Consider the following 22,540-nt stretch of genomic DNA (forward strand, 5'->3'; position numbering starts at 1 on the left):
ACACGTTTACATATCATATTTATCTTACTCAAATGCAAGAGGTGAAAGCCACAGTGTCATAGAGTTTGGCTATCCTTTGTCCATCATTATTGAGCGCATCATTGTCCAAATGGTAACAAGGTGCAGGCTTGATGTGTTGAAGTCATACCTGGCTTGCAGTTATAGACATCAACATCAACAACACGCTAATGTGAAGAAACTGGCTGAGAGCAGAAATATCCAAGAATGTATAATAAATGTAGCAACACATCCAAAGGTCACAAATGCAGAGAGTTTGAAGACGTTCTTTGAGTTCTTGTCTCAGATCGAGGATCCTGTCTCAATGGACTTTTGAGTGTTCACAGATACAAAGCTGACAGAAGCAGCTTCAGCAGTGAGCAACAAAGGCTGTCATGTCTGTTTTCAGATAGCAGGCCTCTGATCAGGGTGCTTTTGTTCAGCACTTAAGTAGTATATGGATTGAAACCTATTGTATACATTGATTTAGGTAACCATAATCAGTTTTGGGAACTATGCTTGTTTTTTTATCTATACCGTATTTTGTATGGTTTTTGTTTGGTAATTTCTAAATCTCTGTTCTGCTCAGGGGATATATCTGAATATTATTTGTGAATTGTTATACTCTGCTTGTTCATAGTGAATGTGACTGCAATGTCGACTTCCTTGTTAGATTTGAAAAACCTGGTTTTGTCTTATCGGCCGATATCTTATCACCGCTATATCGGTGTCACGTAAGTAACATGAAGTTGCAGCACAGAAATGCCAAAGATACAGTACGGTTACTGTGAACAGTCCGGTTCAGTAAATGTCTTTGTCTCTATCCTTATCAGAAATGTTGGTTTTATTTAGTAGTCTTATTTTTTTATTATTTTTATATCTTACATTATTGTATAGGTCAACTGTTTTATAGATTGTTTTTGAGTAAAACTATTAAGGAATGTATTTTGAGACTCGTGGGTTTATGCGGCAGCTGCGTAAATAACATGCATGTCTCTTTTATGAATAATAAAGTCCAATACGTATCCCTTTGTTTGTAAATGTAAAAGCAGAATATTTGAATAACAACTGTCATATAACACTGTCTTGGGAATTTTTCTTTTGAACGTGAGAATTTCTCACCTGGTGCAATTATGTCATTAAAAAAACCTGTTTTAACAAATGAGTAATAATTATTTTTTCGTTATTCAATAAAGTGATTACTTTTATGTTTGGATTTTGATTGTGTTTTTATGTATCCTTGCTCTCTTCTACAGTATAAACGTATGAATGAGAGGTCAACGGTCAAATTCTGAGTTCAACTAACTGAGAATCTGTCACCTTGAATATATATTATATATATATAATTATATATATATAATATATATTACATGTATTGTTACTCAGCAGTGTGCTGTGGGTTGTGAATGACTGTCACACCCTTTTATAGGGTTTTCTTTGTTTGGTTTTGTGCACCACAGACGTGTTAGGCCATTTGAATTGGTGTTAGATACCTTTTGTCTCTTCCTCCTAATTTGCGCCGCTCTGCAGTGAGAAGCACCAAACATGAGGTGGAGACGTGCAACGCTAAAGCCAGGGCGGAACCTTTGAGCCGTTTCACATTTCCTACACGGCCACTTTTACAACGGACCAAAGCAAAGTGCCTGGCGAAATGGAAGTGTAAGGATTCCTTATTAATTTTAAACTCTGAATATTGTACAGTGTGTTTGTTATTTGGCTGCTCTGTTTTTGTTGTTGTTATGGTTAAAGATAATAAGTTACTACGTTTTTGTTGAAATTTCCGGTTGGTTCATTTATCGAGCTGTGGGACTCAGACACAGTTCAGTACCCCTGAATTGTATTTGTCTTTAAAAGTTAGCGTTATATTAAAACAATAACGATCTACTCTGATAGCGAAAAAAACTAGCTAGCACATGAGTACACACTGATCCCAACAACACGGGAGCAGCTGATGCACACTGAGACTTTGAGTTGGTGTATTTGTACATGAATATATGGTTTAAATAATGTAGCCTACTATTGTTTGACAATTAGCTACGAGCTGACACAATTTTTAAAAACTTGATGTAATAAACAAGTTTTAAGACCAGTGCTGAAAACAATTAATTAATTTTGTGAGGGATTACAGTTTTTTTCTTTTGTCGTCGTTCTGGTACTTGGCAATCTATGACTTGACTATCTAAAGATTAATTGATAATGACAATAATGATTAAACACAGGAAAGCAGTTTTACATTTTTTCCAAATGTAGCCCACTGGATAAATTAGAATAAATATTTGTTTACATAATTCAAAACATTGTCCATCCTTCTTTTGCTTGTCTAAATCACAACTTCCTGTGAATTTTACTCAAAGCCTAAATACTTTTATCATGTTTATTTAACCTAAATGATCAAATCTCAAAGGTAAACCATCCATCTTCATTCAGTAACTGAAGGTGACTGTGATATCCATTCAAAAGCCCTAAAAGCTGAATTGATCTTAGATTATTTTGGGTCATATACAGTTTGCAATAGTCAAGCATGAATTTACACTTAATCATGACTTCTTTTCTTCTTTTTAGGAAAAACGCAAATGCTGCTATGCTCAGTAACTATGAGGTGATGTGTTGTCTCTCAGTGTTTAACTTAAATATTGTTTTTGCGTCCATTCAAGAGATTTTAATAATTAAGTGTCGCTTCAGATTTGTCTGTCTGTGTTTCTCAGGTGTTCAAACTCCTCACAGACCTGAAGGAGCAGAGGAAGGACAGCGGGAAGAACAAACACAGCGCCGGGCAGCAGAACCTCAACACCATCATGTATGAGGTAAACGCACATCCTCTTTCTCTCTCTTCACTGACTCGTTTTAAACTTGTTCAATAGTGTGACCACAGTTTCCGCTGCATTTCCACACAGACACTGAAGTACCTTTCAAAGACGCCCAGCAGCAGGCAGACTCCAGAGATCGTCAGAGAGTTCCTGACCACCATGATGCCTCACAAACTCACAAAGTCAGTGAGAGGCAGAAATGTTCTCATTCATGTTTTTTATTTGGAATTTATAGATCACCTAAGATGTATACAGTATTTTTAAAATAAACAAATATACTGTATGTATGTGATGTTCCTTACATCAAATATTCACTGATGTTTTGTTCCCCATCAGGGCAGAAAAACTGCAGTTATTGAACCACCGGCCACAGACAGCAGTGGAAATTCAGCTTGTGAGTGTTTTACTTAATTGTCACCAATTACTATTATTACATGTTACCGTACCTCTCTTTAGCTCTTATTCATCTTTATTTCTGCTCCCGTAGCTGTGCCTACAGTGTGTGAATGTGTATGAATGTTAGCTACTCCTGACGTGCAGGTGGCGCCTTAGCCCCTCCCATTAGTGTGTGAATGGGTGAATGATGACAAGTAGTGTGAAAGCGCTTTGAGTGGTTGGAAGACTAGAATAGCGCTCTACAAGTACAGGTCCATTTACAATCAGTGAGCCTCACTTTTGCACTGGTCGTGATGTTCCGTTATTACGATCAACCTTGAGTCAGTCCCACCTAAATGTCTGCTGGAAATACTTATTAGAGCAGCAGATGATTATTAATCTGCTGGTACAAATAGTCCCCAACAATTGGTCTATATTCTTTTCTTTGAGTATCATTTGCTGAAAATAACAATACCCATCTTTCAATATTGTACTTGAAACTGTAACACATTTTTCGGTCCGCAGTAGGATAAATAGCCTTGGGACAGGAGGTATTGAGAAAGTGACTTGTAAATTATTTGTTTTGTTGTTTTCATGGAATTTGTTGACATTGTGGAACATATAGAATAATGCCAGCCTTGTCATTAAAGACTGTAATAGATACATTGTATTACAACTCATAGGCCATGCTTTATTTTTTGTCTCACTGTTCCAAAAGTTGAAACGGAGCCATTTCTGCACTGTGCATGACTCCATTAATTCCATTATAGAAGGAGAAGCCCTGTCAGATCGCTCATCAGTGGAACATTTGAAATGTATGAATCTGTGTCAAAGTAGAAGCAGGATTTACTGCTCGTACACTCAGGCCATAAAGCATTTGGGGGTTTTCAGACATCCCATCCATCACCAGAAACATCAATAAACTGTGGTGGTCCACATGCAAAAGTAAAATGGCCCTGCAGCTATTTGAAAGTACTTTTCCACAGCTAGAACGTTCTCAGGGTGGTCTGGTTGGTAAACACAAACATGCTCTGTCTTGTTTACTGATATCAACTTATGATTCCTGATCATTTGAAGTTACTGTTTTTTAGTTACTTATTCCTGTAGTTTGAATCTGTCAACACCCAGAGTTACAAAACCATGCAGTTATGGAGTTTTAGATATTCAAAATCCAATTTTTCATAGTACTTTGTAAGGGCCCAATGATGTTTTTATGATTTGTGATTATTATTTTGTCATAAATAGAGTTCATATTAAATATAGCAATAGACAGTCTAAGATAAATAATGTGTTGATATTAAAGTATATAAACATTTCCTTAAAGGGACGCAAAATCAAAAAGAATTTACCCAGAATTGTGAATATCATGTCCCCTTCAAGGACTTCTCGTCCATTTTGGAAATTTGAACGTCTAAAATTCCATGACGACAGACAAACTGCCACTCTGCTGATGAAAATATGTGTTGTTGGCTGCTGCAGATAAAGGAATTGACACAGTTAAGGCGTGGCAGGTTTATGTGTGTAGCATGCTATGTATGAGGCAAAGAAAAGGAAACCATTTGTAACAACCGACATGTTTCTGTTTGTGTTCAGATGGTGGAGGAGAGTGAAGAGCGGTTGTCAGAGGAGCAGATCGAGGAGCTCATCCAGATGGTTGCAGACGTCCTACCTGGTGACCCAGAGCAGGAGAACGCAGCTCCAGCAGATGCAGAGATTGATGAAGCCGTTGAACAGTCATGACACAGCGAGAGACCCGACACCACCCGGAGGTAGAGAACTGGAGCGGAGGCTAGAATGACTACGGAACTGGACTGGTTGCGTTAACCTGCGCTATTTGAACTGAGCAACATGCTGACAGACAGGATTCACAACGACGGCCATATAATTACCTCAATAACTTTTGAAATGACTCATTAAATACATTAATAAATGGCAGGAGATTGTTTGTGATTTGAATTTACATGTATACATACAAATCATACACACGTAAGTACAGTCGAGGCGTAGATGTCTTGTCTAGCATCGGACTGGTCTAATTTGTCTTTCACATCAGATGATGTTTATGCAGAGACAGTCTGCTATTAACCTGATATATTTTGGGCTTCTGACTCAATGTTAGTCGTCAGTTTCTACTGATGCATAGAAATAAGGGTTTTAGCTGCTGTATGATTTCCCAAGCTGTAATATAGTCGGTCCATGCAATTAAACTTTGGTACAGCACTAACATCAGGTCAGACAGTATTATTAGAGCGGCTATGTAATAAAAACGAGAGCAGACAGTATGGACCAAGAGGTCATTGTTGTGTCTTAACAAGGGTAGAGATGCACTCATTTTCAAAACGCGCTGATGTATTCCTTCTGTAACTAAATGAAGCTTAACAGCTGAAATGTGTCTGCATTTTTTTCCGCAGTTGAAATGACATGTTTAGCAGGCAGGCAAGTTGACACCAACACATTTGCTTGAAGGACGTCTCAATGTTGATGTACATACAGTATAAGGGACCACTGTTTCTCATGTGGTGCAACAAGACGCACTGTGAAGAGCTGGCACTAAATTAGGACCAAATCTGAAAAGCATTTTAACGTCAGACAATGGTGGTGTCACCCACAATGCATCATCCTTTAGATCTGTGAATGCAACACAAAGGTAGAACAACCCACAAACCCCTCAACAACAGGGCTCACGTTTTCTGTGCAGGGATGTTTTGATGAAGCAGAGGAAGGATGTGCTACTTAGACCTGTGTGCATATCTGTTTTGAGCTTCCTGTTAGTGTATCAGTTTCCTGTGCTCACTAAGCCCTGTGCTGAGGCAAGATACAAAGACAAAGTGAAAGTCTGGACTACCAGCACATCCAGGAGCCCCGTGTGACCCCGGCCATCGGATTCTCTTAGAAGTAAACAGATTTCAGGGACACGTCTAAGATCTGTGTCCAAGATTTTTAATTGTTGCCAACTTTTTCCAAGGATGGATAATCAAACGATCCAAGCAAGCAATTGTCCAGGGACCTTCAAACCTCCAAGTTGACGATATGTCTACTGGCATGTGCAAATTTATTTAATTTAAATCAGCTTGAAAATATGCAGGCAATCAAGCACATACCATTTGATGAAGGCTTGTATGTGGTTTGGCCTTTATTATTTGAGTCCCTGGGTTAGGATGTCTAAATGAATGTGTTTTACCACAAAGCAGACCTGGGGTCAGCTATTATTGTAGCATTAAAAAACTGTACATGTTGCAGTGGGATGAAAGGGGGGTTAATAGGGGCCTGTCGCCTAAGTTTTGCCCCCTCGGGCCCCATAGTAATCTGTCTATGGCTTTCTCATTCTGTAAATCACAGTGTGTGCTATTCGTGCTGCAATAGGATGTGTTATCTACTTAGTGTTGACGTTTGTCCACTCTGTCCACAGCAAAGCCAACTTCACATAAATCAAGCTAAGAGGTTTCATTATAATTTGATATAGATGCATCATATTGTATATAAAATATCTGTTGTCAACGCAGTGGGAAAGTCAGCCTTTTGTTTTCTTAAAACTATTTCATTACACACCTTTTATCAGTTCAATACTCATTAATGTGTACATATTTAATTGAGTATTGATGCATCTTATTGCTTATTCATGAATTTCAGAGGTTATTTTATGTTATGTTTATTGACATTAGACAAGAGCACACAATGAGAGTTACCAAAACCTGGTGTATAAATGAGAAGGTGGGTAAATGAAATGAGGCGAGTTTAACCTCAACTAAATCCCACACTGTTAGATTAGATTTCCCCTGTGGCCTTTTTACTGAGAGCACAACGAATCGATGAAGTAAAAAAAACTGGGTTTGTCACTGCGGCGGAATGACCCTTTAAGCCCTCCACCAATAGGATCGTCACAAGCAGATGTGTCGAAGGAGTCAGAACGTCCGTGGACCAATCAAAGCTCAGCATCCTCTGCCTGGCTGCGCTCGGACTCACTGGATTCTCCCCCCTCTCGCAGCGGTAGATACGGCTCCACTTCTCCGGAGCGAAGCAGCAGCGAAACGTTGTGTAATGCGGGGAACAGCGCGGTGACCTCCGCCGACAGACCCTCCGCATGGTGGGAAACACCAGCGTGTATACATAGGAGCTGCTGGTTCCAGCTTTTTGGATCACGGTTCGTGTTTTTTTTAATTTGTCTTCTTCGGATTCTTCGTCAGTTTCACAGACGCTGGTGAGTGAACACCATTTTCTCACGGTTCTGGTGTATTTACGGCGAGTATTGGCTCCCTCCAGCCCGCTAAATGGGTCTCGGTAGAGCGGGTTTAACAGTACAGTGCTCCGGCGAGCTGGAGGTGGCCGCTGGTCTGTCACGGCGTGTTGGACTGATAGCAGGTCGTTCACCTGGTGGAGCCTGCTGCCTCGGGTGCATTTTTTTTTTTTGAAGACAAGACGCATCATCAATTCAAGCCAGATGTTGGTGGATGCTGCTGGGCCTTCAAGTTGCAGCCGTTGAATAACCCTATTTATGTGATAGCTTGATTGGACCCTTTTTATGATATGCACCTGGATCACCACATATGTTATGCAACGCGGTAACAATTGCTGCAAATTGTTTTTCATGTTTGAAGCGGCTGCAGTTAAATACAGGATATATATTTGTTGTTGCCACTGAGAGGGAGCTGTCATTGCAACATTAAGAGAGCAAGAATGGCATTTACAAAAGAGCAATATGTGAAGAAAAACATTCAACGAAGGGCATTCAAGGTAAGTGATCCAATGAGGGGCACGCTCCTCACAGCAATGCATTAACCAGAGAAGAGAAACTGTATAAGTTGCTCTCCCTCTCAGACTTTCCCTTTAGCAGGAAGTCGGTCTCATTGCTCCCTCCTGTGAGGAACAAAGAGGCTTTAGATTTCTTGACAACCTGCTGGTCAAAGATGTCCCCCATTTAAGCAAAAAAGGGGCCGTAATCCTTGATGATGAAGCAGCTCAACTGAACGTGTACATTTTAAGGATATTCAATTAATCTCACATTTATCCACTGAGGGGAAACTGGCATTGCAGTTATTAAAGAAAATAAAACTAAACATACACAATTCAAGAGTCCTAAATTCAATGTGGTACATCCAAGGGAACGGCTGTGAGAATGTACAGGCTCTTGACGTAGTGCAGGTTAAATGTCGGAAATGTTCCCTCTGTTCGACTTTCCCTTTGGCAGGAAGTACATGTTCCCTCCTGTGAAGAGGAGGGAACGCTGGCTTTGGCTCTCCTGACAACCTTCTGCTCATGATGTCAGTTTTCATGCCAGCCAACGACTGTGATGACAGATCACTGTTTTCTGCTTAGACTTAGTTTGTTGGTTCGTCCTTGATCAGCGAACACATTGGCCTTTTCAAGGTCAATCCCCCCGAGTTATCAGAGGAGCTGTCCACTATAGTCCAGGCGTGTCTACCCATCATTTTTGGTTTTGCTTGTCCAGGTTCCAGACGTCTTTCTCCGAGATTTCTGCTTCCGCTCTAATACAAAGGTTGTGTACAGAATTCAAATATAATGTATACACACATTCTACAGGAACATCTCTCACTAGAAACCATCCCTTGGCCATTTTTGCTTTGAGAAAATACACTTTTTTTGTAATTTGGGGGAACTGGCCCTTTAAATCTGCTGAGAGAGGAAAAAAAGCAGCAAGGCTTGTCTTAAACCACTGGCCTAATTCTCTGCAAAACTCCAAGTGGCTTAATCTCTGCATGGCAACGCATTATAATGTAAAGCTTGTGGACACCACTGGACTTAGCATGGCTTAAGGCAGCACCTAAGTATCCCAGCCAGGCAGTGATGTCCTCATTTCCAGCTGTTTTCCCCGTTTTTGCTGTGATCATCAGACTGAATTTTTACAGGCAAGCTACTCCAACCCAGCAGAGAGAGGAGTTCCCCACGTGGCGTCCAGATGTTAGGCTCCTTGCACGTTCAATCTGAACAAGACAGAAACCAAAATGAAAGGAAGAAAGGGAGAAGTAAGAAGTAAAACTGCTGTGAATCTTGAGTTTCAAAGCTAGCCTTTTAAAAGTAATCCAAAATCTGCAGTGAAATCTGTGTTTAGAGACATGAGTGAAGAAGTCATTATAGTTATTGAATGTTTTTCTGAATACAATTATGTTTTAGTTTGTTGTGTGCCAATAAGAGGAATCGGATGCTGTCTTGCGTTCCTAAATCTGCTCGTAGGCATATTGCAGAAGTGAAATGGGGAAGTTGCAGGATGATTCGCTTGGTCAATAGTAATGTGATCTTAAACAAATTGCTTGTAGACAGAATCTGTCAGTGAGAATAAAAACATTAGGAAGCTGTCATTAGTGTATTCAGATACACTGCCTGCGAGTGTGTCTGCGTTGCATACGCAGTGAACTTTGATATGGCTTAACGGTCAGTGGCTCCCCAGAGGAAAGATGCAAAATAGCTGACTTGAGAACAAACAAAGTGAGTAGTGTTCTTGGCAAAAGAAAACAGAAACCACCACACCCTGCTTGCTTATAATAACTCACTCGTGCAGGGCAGTGGCTATAATGTTTGGCGCTACTCACTTATTGGAAATCTGAAATCTCATGATTATTTTGTTTCTTGGTGAGTTGTGAAATAATGCTTGGAAAATAAACCTCATCCCATACTGCAGTAGGATCCTATACACAAACAGAAGCATTCTGTATTTGGTTGGAAGCAGCATCAACTGATTCTGGCGCAGTTCTTGTCTTGAAGTGCCCTTCTCATGTTTTAGGTAGCAGCGATGGATCAGAGACTTGGCTGGCAGCGGAGCGCAGCAGGCCTAGAGCCTGCTCTCGGACAACAGGGCTGAGGAGCTGCAGAGGTGTGAGGAGTTTCCCGAGGACACTCCACCCTCCTGGCTTTCCTCAGCATCCTCTCAGCTGTTTTTTTTCGCAGTCATCCTCGTCATCCAGGCTGTCAGCGTGCAACAAAATCTGGAACTGAGCTTTGCTGAAATTGAAGAGGTCGCTCTATTCACATCTGATTGCAGCCTCCTCCTCCAGCGCCCCTGAACATAGTTTTATGTCCTCCTGAATCTGGACCATGAGGAACACCAGATCGAGCCTGCTGCTGGGCTGCATGCTCCTCTGCTCCGCCTCTCTGATCTACCTGGGCATGAGCGGGATAGATTGCCCTCCAAAAAGCCATCGGTACCGGTGGATGGAGCTCAACATGGGCTCAGCCAATCAGAGCTTATCCCTGAATGAGCATTTCCCTGAAGACACGCCCCTCATCTTCATCGGAGGCTTTCCCCGGAGCGGCACCACGCTGATGCGCGTCATGCTGGATGCCCACAATGCTGTTCGGTGCGGGGAAGAGACCCGAGTGATCCCCCGCCTCTTGGCCATGCGCGCCACCTGGAGCCGCTCAGTGAAGGAGAGGATACGACTGGATGAGGCCGGCGTCACCGACCAGGTCTTGGACTCAGCCGTGAGAGCGTTCCTGCTAGAGGTGAGCTGGTCGGTGCCGCTGCTCCGGTTAATCTGCGTGTTTGTGTGTGGAAAGACTGTTTCAGCTTTCAGATGATGTGTTTGCATGCACAGGGTTATTAAAAGCTATTGCACATATTTAAACGTAGATAATAAGCAGAATATGCTACATGTTAGAAACAAATTGTCTTTATTATCTGTTATTTTATTGATTAATCAATCAATTATTTGTGACTGCCTGTCACAGGTATGTCTGACCAACAGTCCATAACCACAAAATATTTAATTTACTTGCATATATCACAAAACATCCTCACATTTAAGAAGCTGGAGACAGCAAATGTTTGGCATTCTTACTAGAACAATGACTGAAATTAATAATATAACATTTTTAAATACGGTCCATCAACTGATCTGTATGCAAGTTAACATTTTACTTCTAAACCACATGTATCCTAATTTTTGCTTAACTGCCTGTAGCCATTTAAAGAAAGTGTAAAGGTCTGTTTGACAAGAAAGTGCTAAGTAATATGTAATACTTGATAGCGATTATCAAAGGAATCGTTATGTGCTCGGTCGCTTTCTTGCTGATAGGTCAACACCACTCTAATGTAAATGGTGAATTTAAAGCTACAAACAGCAGCCACTTATGTTATCTGACACTCTGTGATTAACACATTATAAGTGTTAAAACAGGAGATTACAAGCCAGATTATTTATCCACACATTGAGGTTTTTACACTCTGGCTGCTGGCTGGGAGCGGGGCATCTAACTCTCAGCAAGAAAGCAAATAAACGTATTTCCTGACACGACAAAGTATAGCTTTTGACAAGGTCATTTGTGTAAATGTCACACTGTCTTTGGTAATAACTGTCTGTTTTGGGGTAACATACTCCTATTTCTCTTCAATGGGATTAAAGTGCTCATCTCTTTTATTGTAAATGACATATACAGTATATGTATATTTTAGGAAGGGTTTGCATGTAGCAGCTGTGGTATTCCTTGTTGTAACATTCACTCAATGTGTTTCAGGTGATAGTCGGCCACGGGGAGCCTGCACCTCGCCTTTGTAACAAGGACCCGTTCGCCTTGAAGTCTCTCTCATATCTGTCACGCATCTTCCCGAAAGCCAAATTTGTGCTCATGCTACGAGACGGACGGGCAACCGTCCACTCCATGATATCACGCAAGGTATGCTGGGTTTCTTTCTCTTATCGGGGATGCGGGCTGACAAACTTCCTCACAGGCTCGTGTTCCCAAACATCCACTTGTTTGTGTTCGCTCTCCGTCGTGATCGGCCTCTCGCGTTTATCTTATCGCTCTGCCTCCATTCACAGGTGACCATCTCCGGCTTTGACCTGACCAGCTACAGGGACTGCCTGACTAAGTGGAGCAGCGCGGTGGAGACCATGTTCAGCCAGTGCCAGGCCGCCGGGGAGTCCAGATGTCTGCCCGTCCGCTACGAGCAGCTCGTCCTCCACGCAGAGGAGGAAATGAGGAAGTTGCTTCATTTCCTGGAGCTGCAGTGGGACCCATCAGTGCTGCACCATGAAGAGCTGATTGGAAAGGCTGGTGGCGTGTCTCTGTCCAAGTAAGTGTGTGTGTGTGTGTGTGTGTCAAGTGGTCTACTTTATTTATCTATATTTTTTAATGTTAAGATTAAACACCTTCCATTGATTTTATATTTTGGCCAGTATTTTCTTAATGTCTTTATTATCTCCTTGCCATTCGTCTCGTGTTAAGTGACAGGATGTGGATGAAAGAGATGCGACACAGGTCCTATAAACCCGTATAGAGTGATCAAGAGGAAAATCTATTTTTACTCGCCCTGTCCAATCTGTGCAGGGTCAGTGGAATCACACATTGTGTCTCCCTACGTTTCCAAAAACAATTTCCAGAGTTGACGACGCTCACACGAGGTGCACCACTAGTCTATGTTGTACCTTCATGTATATAATCCTTTAAAATACTTTAAATTACACCATTTAAACAGGATTGTAGCCAATAATTTAGAATTAGTGTTAAGATTACTAACAATTATATTGAGATGAATTTTGGGAACCTCTTTATGCTGCATCAAATCCGTCTCCACATAGATTATTGTATTGGAAAACACAAAATCCAAATATTTCATATCGATATATTTAATGCCTAAAAACTCTGAAGATGCATCTTAAGTATCCATACAAACACAACATGTGCGATAATTCATTAGAGGCTGTTCAATTCAGCTTGTTTCATTAAACCAAATCCCAGAAATATCATAGAGAACATTAACCTAGCTGACCCGCACCATCAAGGTCCATCATGAGCGATTATTTAACTATATTATTTAGCTTTTTCCTCCACTGAATTCACTGCAGCTCAAAGCGAGAGGTAGATATGAACACACACACGTCATCTATTTGAATCCACTGATCCACCAGGACCCACAAGTTCAGCCAGAGGTTTCATCTTTAGCAGCCACACATTTTAAGATCAAGTAAAATCAGTCAAGTTAAGTTTTTGTTGCTCCACTTATTTGTCGTGATTCAAATAGAGCATCTCTTCGCAGGGCAGAAGCTCCGGGGATTTGGTGGGAATTTGGCTGCTTCAAACTGCAAAAAAAACAAACTTGGCATGTATTTGAAGGAATGAGTCCACAATTAGCACCCGTACTTTGATTATTTATGCAACGGTTGGTGCAATATTAGTCACACAAATGTTTTATAACATCCTCAGAAATGTAAATTCTCACAAAATATGGAATGTTGTTGTTCTGTTTTAATCTTGTTGTGTGTCCAATCTTTCATACACAATTACTTATTTAGGGTGGACAGGTTTATATGTATAGAAGATTTTAAATGCTTTTCTTTTCATTGACACAGTAAATGCATACATAACAATGAAATACAGCAAAATAACAGTGTGTATTAGATGAAAATGTTTTTAATTGTTTTAATTTAACAGAATTAGTTTAGCACATTTCCTCCTCCAAATGAAACTCGTAGCATTACGGTCACATTACCGCATTACACGCAACACATGAACTAAACGTGTGTTTGTGCGCAGGGTGGAGCGCTCCACAGACCAGGTGATGAAGCCGGTGAACACGGATGCCCTCTCCAAGTGGGTCGGTCACATTCCCTCTGACGTGATAAACGACATGGCTGAAATCGCCCCCATGCTGGCTCGCCTGGGCTACGACCCCTACGCCAACCCTCCCGACTACACGAGACCGGAGCCCGTGTTGTCTCTGTTCAATTACTCACAGGTGAGGTTAAAAAACTGATCTGAGGAAGAACAGAATCACAGGTCATTATTTTTTTTAAACTTTTTTAATAAACAGGAAAATACCCAGATTTCTTTTCTTAAATGAAAATTAAATGCTAAATTGTTTAATCCGACTTGTCAAATAATAATACGATTGCCAAATATGTGTGGTACTGAAGAGAAAGAAGACTGAGCTTTTCTTTGACTTACACAATGTTGTCTTTACTCTTCACAATGTCCAAGGGAAACACCAGCAGCCCAGTTCTTGCACACATAGTATCTCTGTCGCTGCTGTAACCCTGAAGCGTAGTACGTAACCCAACTATAGATCCAGCTTTAATCACTACTCCAAATAACAACAACAACATTATTTCCCACTCACCCCTACTGGGCTCTGGTCATGCAGATACCTTAAAGGTGCTCTATACAAGATTGGAGCATTTTGATTGCTTCCAACAAGGACACGGCAGAGCCGGCTGCTCGCAGCTAACAGTGCTAACTGGGCTAACAGGGCTATCGGGGCTAATACAGCAAAGGTGCTTCCAGAGCTAACAGTGTTTACTCAAGGGTTAACCAATGGGAGGGTGCGACGCCATCGGTCGGTCGGAAGCAGCGTTATCAGCTAAAACCGCCGCATGAGAGCAGTGCAGAGCATCAGCTGTGAGCTAGCCAGTGGGAGACGACTCCACTCTATCTGGACTTAGATAATTGTTGTTTGCTGCTATATTATTGCTCTGAATTCTGTGTACTGCACCTTTTTAACTGTTGAAGATCCTTCAAAGCGCCACAGTTGGAGGATGACGTTTTGACGTGTGATTTACAATCATAAATCATTTTCTCTGTCAGCTTTTGATAATTGCAGTCATACTAAAAACGTTGTGTCTTTGCTTTCCACAGAATTTGAAATCGGCAGAGACTCCACACCCCAGTTAAACGAAAGAGAAAAGTTTGGCTTCGGTGCTCCACGATATTGATGCACCTTAAAGACAGACTTACAGTTCAGCAGTAATTACACCTCACAGGAAAAATTTTAAAGTGTTCCATGTGTATTTTTGGATTGTTTGTAAGACTAATGTGCGGTGTTAGTGTCTGAACACTGTAGAGCGACTCATCAAGTGGTTTGGGTTTTATATCTCATGTGGACTACCTGCTCGCGACGGTCTCTCTAACCGACAGTATTACACGTCCTCTCCCCTCGTACCTGAAAGTATTTCTATCTGTCTGTAAAGTTGTATGATTCAGCACAAATGTGACTGTGACTTTAGACTAATATTTCACTTACTGAGAGTTCAGTCAGTGTTCATGAAGCATAATGACTGTATATTTTTAAAGATGTATTTTTATTTTCTTAATAAATTATTTTGGTGTTGACCATTCAGGAATCTAAAGTTGTTTATTCTGAATTGAGTTTTTTTTATTGTTGTATATTGTTGGTCATGAATAAAAATAGTCTAAATGTCTCTTTATGTATTTAATTTAATGAGGTCGGTGTATTTTGTTCCCCAATTATTCAGTTGCCCACCTTACTCACTCATACTGCGTGTAAACTGCATGTGTGCATGCATTTCTGACAGTTTGACATAAACAGTCAGACTTCACTTTTGATGGTTCAGTAGAAATAATCTCCAAAGTTACATGTAGTCAAACTTTTTTGGACTTTAATGTAACACATTTAAACGTGCAATAGAGTGGGCTGCTTGGTGATAAAGAGAAAAATATCAACCAAATTATAGTTTAAACTGTAATTATATGCTTATAGGATTAGACCTCAGAATGAGCTTCATTTGATGCAATGATCAAGCTACACTCCGACATTGAAGGCCAACATGCATCCGACTGCTGCTGTGATAAACAGTTCAAATATTCAAAATGGAGCTGCATGGTCCACTAGATTTATCATCAGAACATGTCAAACACATATTTCTAAAACTAAAATTAAGCCGGCAGCATCTTTCTTAAATTGTTGTTTAAAAATAGTTCAAATAAATTAAGTGTCTTTTTTTCATTGATCATTGAGCTAAAGTGACCTTTGCCCTTTACCAGAGTAGGCCGCTGTACCTGCTGGTCTCTGGATGTGAACATGACATGCACTGTGTTTTGTTCCTCTGTTGGTGGGTGGGGACCACGACACCACACACCCCTTCTGCTTGCCAGTGTATGGTGAACTAAGGTGGGAGGGGCTTCTGAGCTGCACCTGATCATGTACTGAAGACACCTGGAGAACTGAGAGACACACAAGCAGTGGACGTTGAGGCAGCATAATAAATATGATGCAGAATCAGAAGATACATTCAGATGTCCGAGCAACCAGATGGGAAATGTTTCCTCCTTGCCTACATAAGGATGTTAGTTATTGGTGAAATGTGCCTCCTAAACCAGGGACACATTTGAAAAGAGTATATAAACCAAGATTGCTAGCCAGGCCAATTAATTAATTCTAGCCTGGTTTCAGACCTCTGAATCTCCACCGACATCTTCAGCGATGCAAATAGGTCTGACGTTGTGCCCAGTGATGGCTGTTTCCATGCTGGAGAAACAATCAACCTATCAGAGCTTTGTGAGCAGAATAAAAGCTGCCGAGCATCACCCATGAAGAATAATGACAGACATGCCAAGAAGTGGAGGTGAGATTTAAGCCTATGGAGGTTGTCGTAAGTCGACTAAAAATAGACCTACAGCAGTTTTCAGGGACTGAAAATGATGCTTGAATGACACGTGTCACTTGCTGCTGAACAAATTTAGTGTTTATAGTTCATTCAAATGAAAAAAGAAAATAATGTTGGTGGATTGAAGTCACAAAACTACAATTATGAATGCTTTTTTTTTATCAAGCCTGTCTTAAAACGATGCTCACATACATCATAGTCATTCCTCCTGTCCATCCTGGCTGTAAAGAGCTTTAACCCATGTGTGCTCAAATGCATTTCAAAGCCAGTAGACAGGAGCAACTGTTATAATGTATCGAAGGACCTGTGATCATTAAAGGGGAACGCCACCGTTTCTACTCACTAAAGTCTGTTTACAGGTCTTAAATGCTACTGCATTTGTGAACAAAAAGGTTGAATAAGGTCATTTGGGGTTCCTGAGAGATCTAGGTGAAGTCTAACTTGAGTCAACGTCGGTTGGGACTGAAGAATACAGAGGTAGAAAGAAGTGAGCTTAACAGACTTCTGTAGCTGCCCCTCGTCTATGTTTAAGGCTGGCAGCTCAAGGCTGAATTTGCCATTATTAGCATAACTCACCCAAATATCCCCAAAAAAACTCCACTGTGAGTCCAGCAAAAGGTGCTAAAGCGGGTTGTCTTTATTTATATTGGATTTAAACTTATAAAAACATATTTAAATAGAGATGTTGCTGCTTTACAAAATCCTACACTATAGTTTAGCAAACCAGCTCTGATGCAACAGAAGTTGAGGATTTATCATGAAGTTAAAAAACGTTTTACGTGTGAACATATCTTTTAATCGATGAAGCCTCACATGTTTTGCGTCAGATATTTACAAGGAATAGTTGGTACCTGGTGGTTGAGCAGCACATAAATAACAGGGTTGAGTACAGTGCTGGTCTTTGCCAGCAGGGACGGGATTAAACTGGCGGCAGGCGGCACCACGCCGGACTGTCCAAAGGAGGCGAGCATCGCCACCACAGCGTATGGCATCCAGCACAATAGGTAGCCTGTCACCATGGAGACCACCATTAGAAGGACACGGGCTTCCCTCCGCTCAGCTGAGGATTGGTTGATCCTGGTGACCTGGACAAACACGGACACTTTCACAAACACTGGTGGACGCACAACGACATCACACATTATTGAGGGGTCAAAGGTCATTCTGCATGCGCACCTGTCTTGCCACCGCACGCACAGCCAGCAAGATCCTCCCATAGCAGAAGAACATGAGCAGCAGTGGCAGCAGCAGGCAGAAGACGAACAAACAGCTGACGTAGGAGCGAGCTGCGGTGGAGCGCTGGTGCCACTGAACGGAGCAGATGGTGCCGGGACCCTCCGGCCCGTAGCTGCAACAACATATGCTCTGATTTCTTCTGCTTCATGTTTAACATTATTTATTTCTGTGTTGGGATATGTTTATTATCTCTCTGTTTGGAACTGAAAAATGGAATTGACTTATTTTATTTTATTCATTTGTTCATGTTGATACTTTTACGTGTTAGATGGGGCTTGGGTAAAAAAGGCAGACACCTCCCCAACATGCTGTTTTTTTAAAGTTTAACATTCTCTGAATTATGATATTATCCAGTTGGTTGGTTGTCAATGTCAGTTAAATGCCAAGAACTTTGATAAGCCCTTTCTTAATTTTAATGACAATTTGTTTCTTTTGAGATTCCTTAAGTAAATCAACACACATTTTACTTTCTTATTGTTTTGGGGCATTATTGATTATCATTTGACCTGTAAAACAAATAACATATTAACTCAGTAAGTCGCATTGTGAAGTTATAGGCAGAACATTTATGACCAAAACATGTGGCTCTTTTAAGTTATTTTCCAGGCACTAATTTATTTATTCACTTTTTATTTTAGTGACTAAATCAGGACTTTCCTCACAGTTTGAATAAGAGAATGATTGATCTAATAATTAGTGAAATGATGGGTTAATATTGGGGCCGTACAGACCTGCTCCAGCCCAGCAGCGGTGGCAGAGTCCAGACCAGCGAGTAGAGCCAGGAGGCCGCTACAGCGAGCCTGGCCCGGCGGTACTGAGAGGACTCCGAGTTCAAGTGGGTTCTGCCTAGCAGCACAAAGTACCGCTCCAAGGACAGCAGAGAGAGAGATACCAGAGATACAATACCTGAGAGAGAGAGAGACACATTCATTCAGTATACATTACATTACATGTCATTTAGCTGACGCTTTTATCCAAAGCGACTTACAATAAGTATACAACAGTTAGATATCCCATCTCTCCATTTATTAGCCAGATTAATGACCAATACTTTACTACATTTATCTGCTGCAGTTAGAATTTAATTTGCACTTTCAGATACAATTTGGCATCCAAAACATATATTCAAACTAGAAAATGTGATTAATTGTTATATATTAAACTACCCAAAGTATTTCAATATCTGTAATTGAAATGCTGCTAACAAGTTAGTCATTATTAGTATAATAGAATCTAATATTATTAACTGTATTAATTAATTATTGTCTATTTTTACAGAATGATTTTTCTTATGGATATTTCACATACAATTAATATGCCGGCTGTATTTATAGACTTCTGCAACAATAACGTGACGTATACAATAAATGCATTGTATATAATGCATCAATAATAATAGCTTATTATTCTGAAATGGGCTATATGGCATAATGTGTATAGGCTACTTTTATTTTCGGTATTTTGAAGCCACATCGAGGAGTTTCAAATACCCTCAATAACTCACCGAAAAACGCATTGGAGAAACCGTACCAACGGCACCCATAAGACCCGGTCAGCCACCGGCCACGCACGCTGGCCGCGAAGCTGAGGGGAGTCCCGAAGATGCAGACGAGCATGTCACTGGCGCTGATGTTGATCAGCAGCACGTTCACCGGACTCACCAGCCCGGGGAAGCGCGAGAACACCATGAGCACGAGGAAGTTAGCGAGGAAGCCCAGGACCAGGATGAACCCCAGGGCCACGGCCGCCGCGGTGTGACCCGCCCGGCCCAGCGCGCCGGCTGCGGGATCCGACACGGAGCTCTGCCCGGTGCTGAGGTTGTTGCTCTGCTGCTGGAGGATCACCATGGCAACCTGGTTATCACTAATGACTTGAACAAGAGAGATAAAGGGCACGTCGTAAAACAGAGAAAGAAAATTAAACGTTATAGATTGAGGATTTGTTTAACCTGCCAATTCAGTGGGGGAGTTTCCACACTGGGGAGAAAGAAAAAAAACACTATCCAGCCCACTGAGTACAAATACAAGACTTCAAGATGTTTAAATATGAAGTGGGGAGGAGAGATAACTTTCTCTTTCTCAGACGGACATATGTATGAGTTGCTCCACCTTTGAACACACCCACTGTGTTCACATATAAAAGGTTATTCATCACTATCACTTTCTTAGTAAAACAATTGTAATAGCACAGCTAAATTACAAACCCTCAATGAAAATGAAACAGTTTTGAGACAAGAAAATATGTAAGATTGTTAGTTTTACATAACCTAAACACATTAGTCATAACCAATGCCTAAGTTAATTACAGTTCCAATAGAATAGAAAGTGAAAAACATCTCCAAACCTTCAATAAGCTCACGGACACTGCCACAAAGAAAGAATGAAAGAAACGATCAAGAGATGCAGACGATGACCATCACTCTGACACAGATTGGGGACCTAAATAACTGAGCCAACATATCAATAATACAAGCTGTGGTAGACTCAGAGGATGAGCCAAGAACACACTGAGGCTGGCAGCATTAACTGATGAAATGCTGACAATGATGAAAAATCACAAGGCAAGAAAACCCTCCAATCACTCATTTACATTTAGAGCAAACATAGGCTTATATTTGTTTTAAAGATGGTGATTTTAACCATGTTCATTTTTGCTTCTTATAACTTAAGAAACAATTTGCCAAAATATTATTTTCCTCAGCGCTTAACTTAAATAGTGTATACAAAAAAACTCTAAAATCATAATCAATACATTTGACTTTGCATGAATTAGTTGAGTCGGCTGCTCTCATGTTGTCTTATATGACCAAGCAAGATGTGGTTGTTTGCCAACCTTCATGTTACTGCACTTCTCATTCAATATATAACCTCCATCTGCGCACACGCCAACACACACACACACACACACACACACACACACACTTTGAAACGAACCAGACGTGGGCCACGTTCATCTTGTAACACTTTCTTCACTTTTCCTGTACAAACTTGTGTCATATTGTGATGTATAAGAAACATATATGTAATTATCTAATTAATAATATAGTTGATATATTTTCACTAATAAGGACACGATATATTGCTATTAAATTATCAATAAATAAGTCAAAGGGGGATATTGTAACAGTGACAAAATAAGTCACAATAACCCATTGTATTTCAAGTAACCCCCTCAAAAATGTTATATATATATATGAATCAATATCAGACTTATTGTTAAAACACACTTTATTTTATACCAAAAAGTGTGTTTATCAAGGAACTGCTATAGAACAAACCTTTGTTTTAAAACAACTTTTAAAATATAATTATATTACATTTACTGAAATATGTTCTTTTTCAAACAGAAGAGTATGTCAACACAGACAAACAAGGCGCTACAATGGGCCATAATGCTCATCTTGCAGCCATGTCGTATATGCTGGAGCACCACCTATTATCAGTTAAGCATGTTCATTTGTAACCATAGAGATAATATATATGTAAGTATACATTTGCAGTCATAAGCTTTAGACAGCAAAAGAAAATACTGCACTCTAGTCTGTTTGGAATTGAGTGTGATACATATTGACTCATTTTCAAACATTATAAGTTTTATGGCGGATTCCTCTTTTTCATGTTTTGATGGTGAGGAACAGGAATTCAGGATACATCTTGCAGTAATTCATGCATTACTTCAGCATGAGCACTGCATTAGTTAAGTATGTTTTGTACTGTTCAGTTTTAAATTTAACAGATATTTTGTATTTATTTGTAACAGTCCTGTTAGCCCTGAACATTTGGGGAAGAAGTACTAAGATTGTTTACTTAAGTAAAACTGTACCACGGGTAGAAATACTCTGAATGGCCGATTTTATGGATATATTAATGTGTACGCGGCAGTTATGCTGCGTATATTAAAAAAAACAATTGTTCAATTATAAACCAAAACAGACATCTATTTTTCTGTAAACAAATTGTGTGGCTGTGTTGATTTGACATAAACCGCTAACACTCTTGAGCAGATTGTTGAAATGTGCACATCTACTTACAGCGTCGGGAAGAATTTTAATCCATCACTTTACAATTCATCACCATTCAAAGCCTTAACAATCACTGACAGGATTTGATATCGTACATGGCCACCGTGCAGCCAACATAATTGTGTATGTATAAATAATTGGGTATTTTTATATAGATCCATATGTAGTGTACGCTGTGTAGCCTTAGCATATAGTGTTTTCCAGTGATGATCAAACAGACTACTGGAAGGTCTGGAAGCACCGTGATGTAATACGTAACTTATGTCGCTGGAGGGCGGTATTTTCTTACTGTGAGAAATATATTTCTTCTCTTTTCTCTTCTTTGCCTACTTTTCATCCTTGTTCATTTTCGCCAATACTCGCTTCACCTATAACCATTTTATTTCATAGACTAACTTACATAGACTTATTTTATGTGAATAACATATTCATGATGTGAATAAACACAATGAAACATATGATACATAATAAAACTGATGATACATAATGAAACATAATGATAGATAATGATACATAAACATATGATACATATTGATATATATGAAACATATGATATATAATGATACATAGAAACATATGATACATAAAAACATATGATACATAAGTAAACAGACTAAATATATGCTACATAATAAAACATATGATACATAATTAAATATATTTTCATATGAAACATATGATACATGTGAAACGTATGAAACAGTCTGCCAGCGAGGAAACATATTGACGCTCCTGTGACGTACAGATGAACG

General features: G+C 40.2%; 3 protein-coding genes across 6 annotated transcripts; 2 read left to right on the forward strand and 1 right to left on the reverse strand.

Annotated features, from left to right (window-relative positions):
• Nucleotides 1–1,562: 1,562 nt before the first annotated feature.
• crcp (calcitonin gene-related peptide-receptor component protein) lies at nt 1,563–5,124 on the forward strand. The gene is made up of 6 exons (XM_034550757.1): nt 1,563–1,656; nt 2,560–2,596; nt 2,703–2,801; nt 2,892–2,986; nt 3,141–3,198; nt 4,773–5,124. Exons 1-6 carry the CDS (start codon nt 1,649–1,651, stop codon nt 4,917–4,919), a joined length of 444 nt encoding a protein of 147 aa, XP_034406648.1. The 5' UTR covers nt 1,563–1,648; the 3' UTR covers nt 4,920–5,124.
• A 1,978-nt stretch (nt 5,125–7,102) lies between these two features.
• On the forward strand, nt 7,103–15,325 carry LOC117742641 (protein-tyrosine sulfotransferase 1-like). 4 transcript variants are annotated; one of them, XM_034550195.1, is made up of 6 exons: nt 7,103–7,910; nt 9,916–10,634; nt 11,646–11,804; nt 11,951–12,204; nt 13,665–13,866; nt 14,763–15,325. In XM_034550195.1, the coding sequence occupies exons 2-6, from the start codon at nt 10,227–10,229 to the stop codon at nt 14,796–14,798; spliced, it is 1,059 nt and encodes a 352-aa protein (XP_034406086.1). In that variant the 5' UTR covers nt 7,103–7,910; nt 9,916–10,226; the 3' UTR covers nt 14,799–15,325. The 4 variants fall into 4 exon arrangements, with proteins under 4 accessions (XP_034406086.1, XP_034406085.1, XP_034406087.1 ...); XM_034550194.1 differs by having other exon boundaries at nt 7,103–7,377; XM_034550196.1 differs by having other exon boundaries at nt 7,103–7,320; nt 14,763–15,253.
• A 301-nt stretch (nt 15,326–15,626) lies between these two features.
• On the reverse strand, nt 15,627–19,614 carry tmtops3b (teleost multiple tissue opsin 3b). The gene is made up of 6 exons (XM_034550506.1): nt 19,272–19,614; nt 18,499–18,673; nt 17,708–17,879; nt 17,383–17,616; nt 15,924–16,088; nt 15,627–15,707 (listed from the first exon to the last, which is right to left on the reverse strand). The coding sequence occupies exons 1-6, from the start codon at nt 19,612–19,614 to the stop codon at nt 15,627–15,629; spliced, it is 1,170 nt and encodes a 389-aa protein (XP_034406397.1).
• Between the last annotated feature and the right edge of the window lie 2,926 nt (nt 19,615–22,540).

This window comes from Cyclopterus lumpus, chromosome 14, assembly GCF_009769545.1.
Source record: "Cyclopterus lumpus isolate fCycLum1 chromosome 14, fCycLum1.pri, whole genome shotgun sequence".
Lineage (NCBI taxonomy): Eukaryota > Metazoa > Chordata > Actinopteri > Perciformes > Cyclopteridae > Cyclopterus > Cyclopterus lumpus.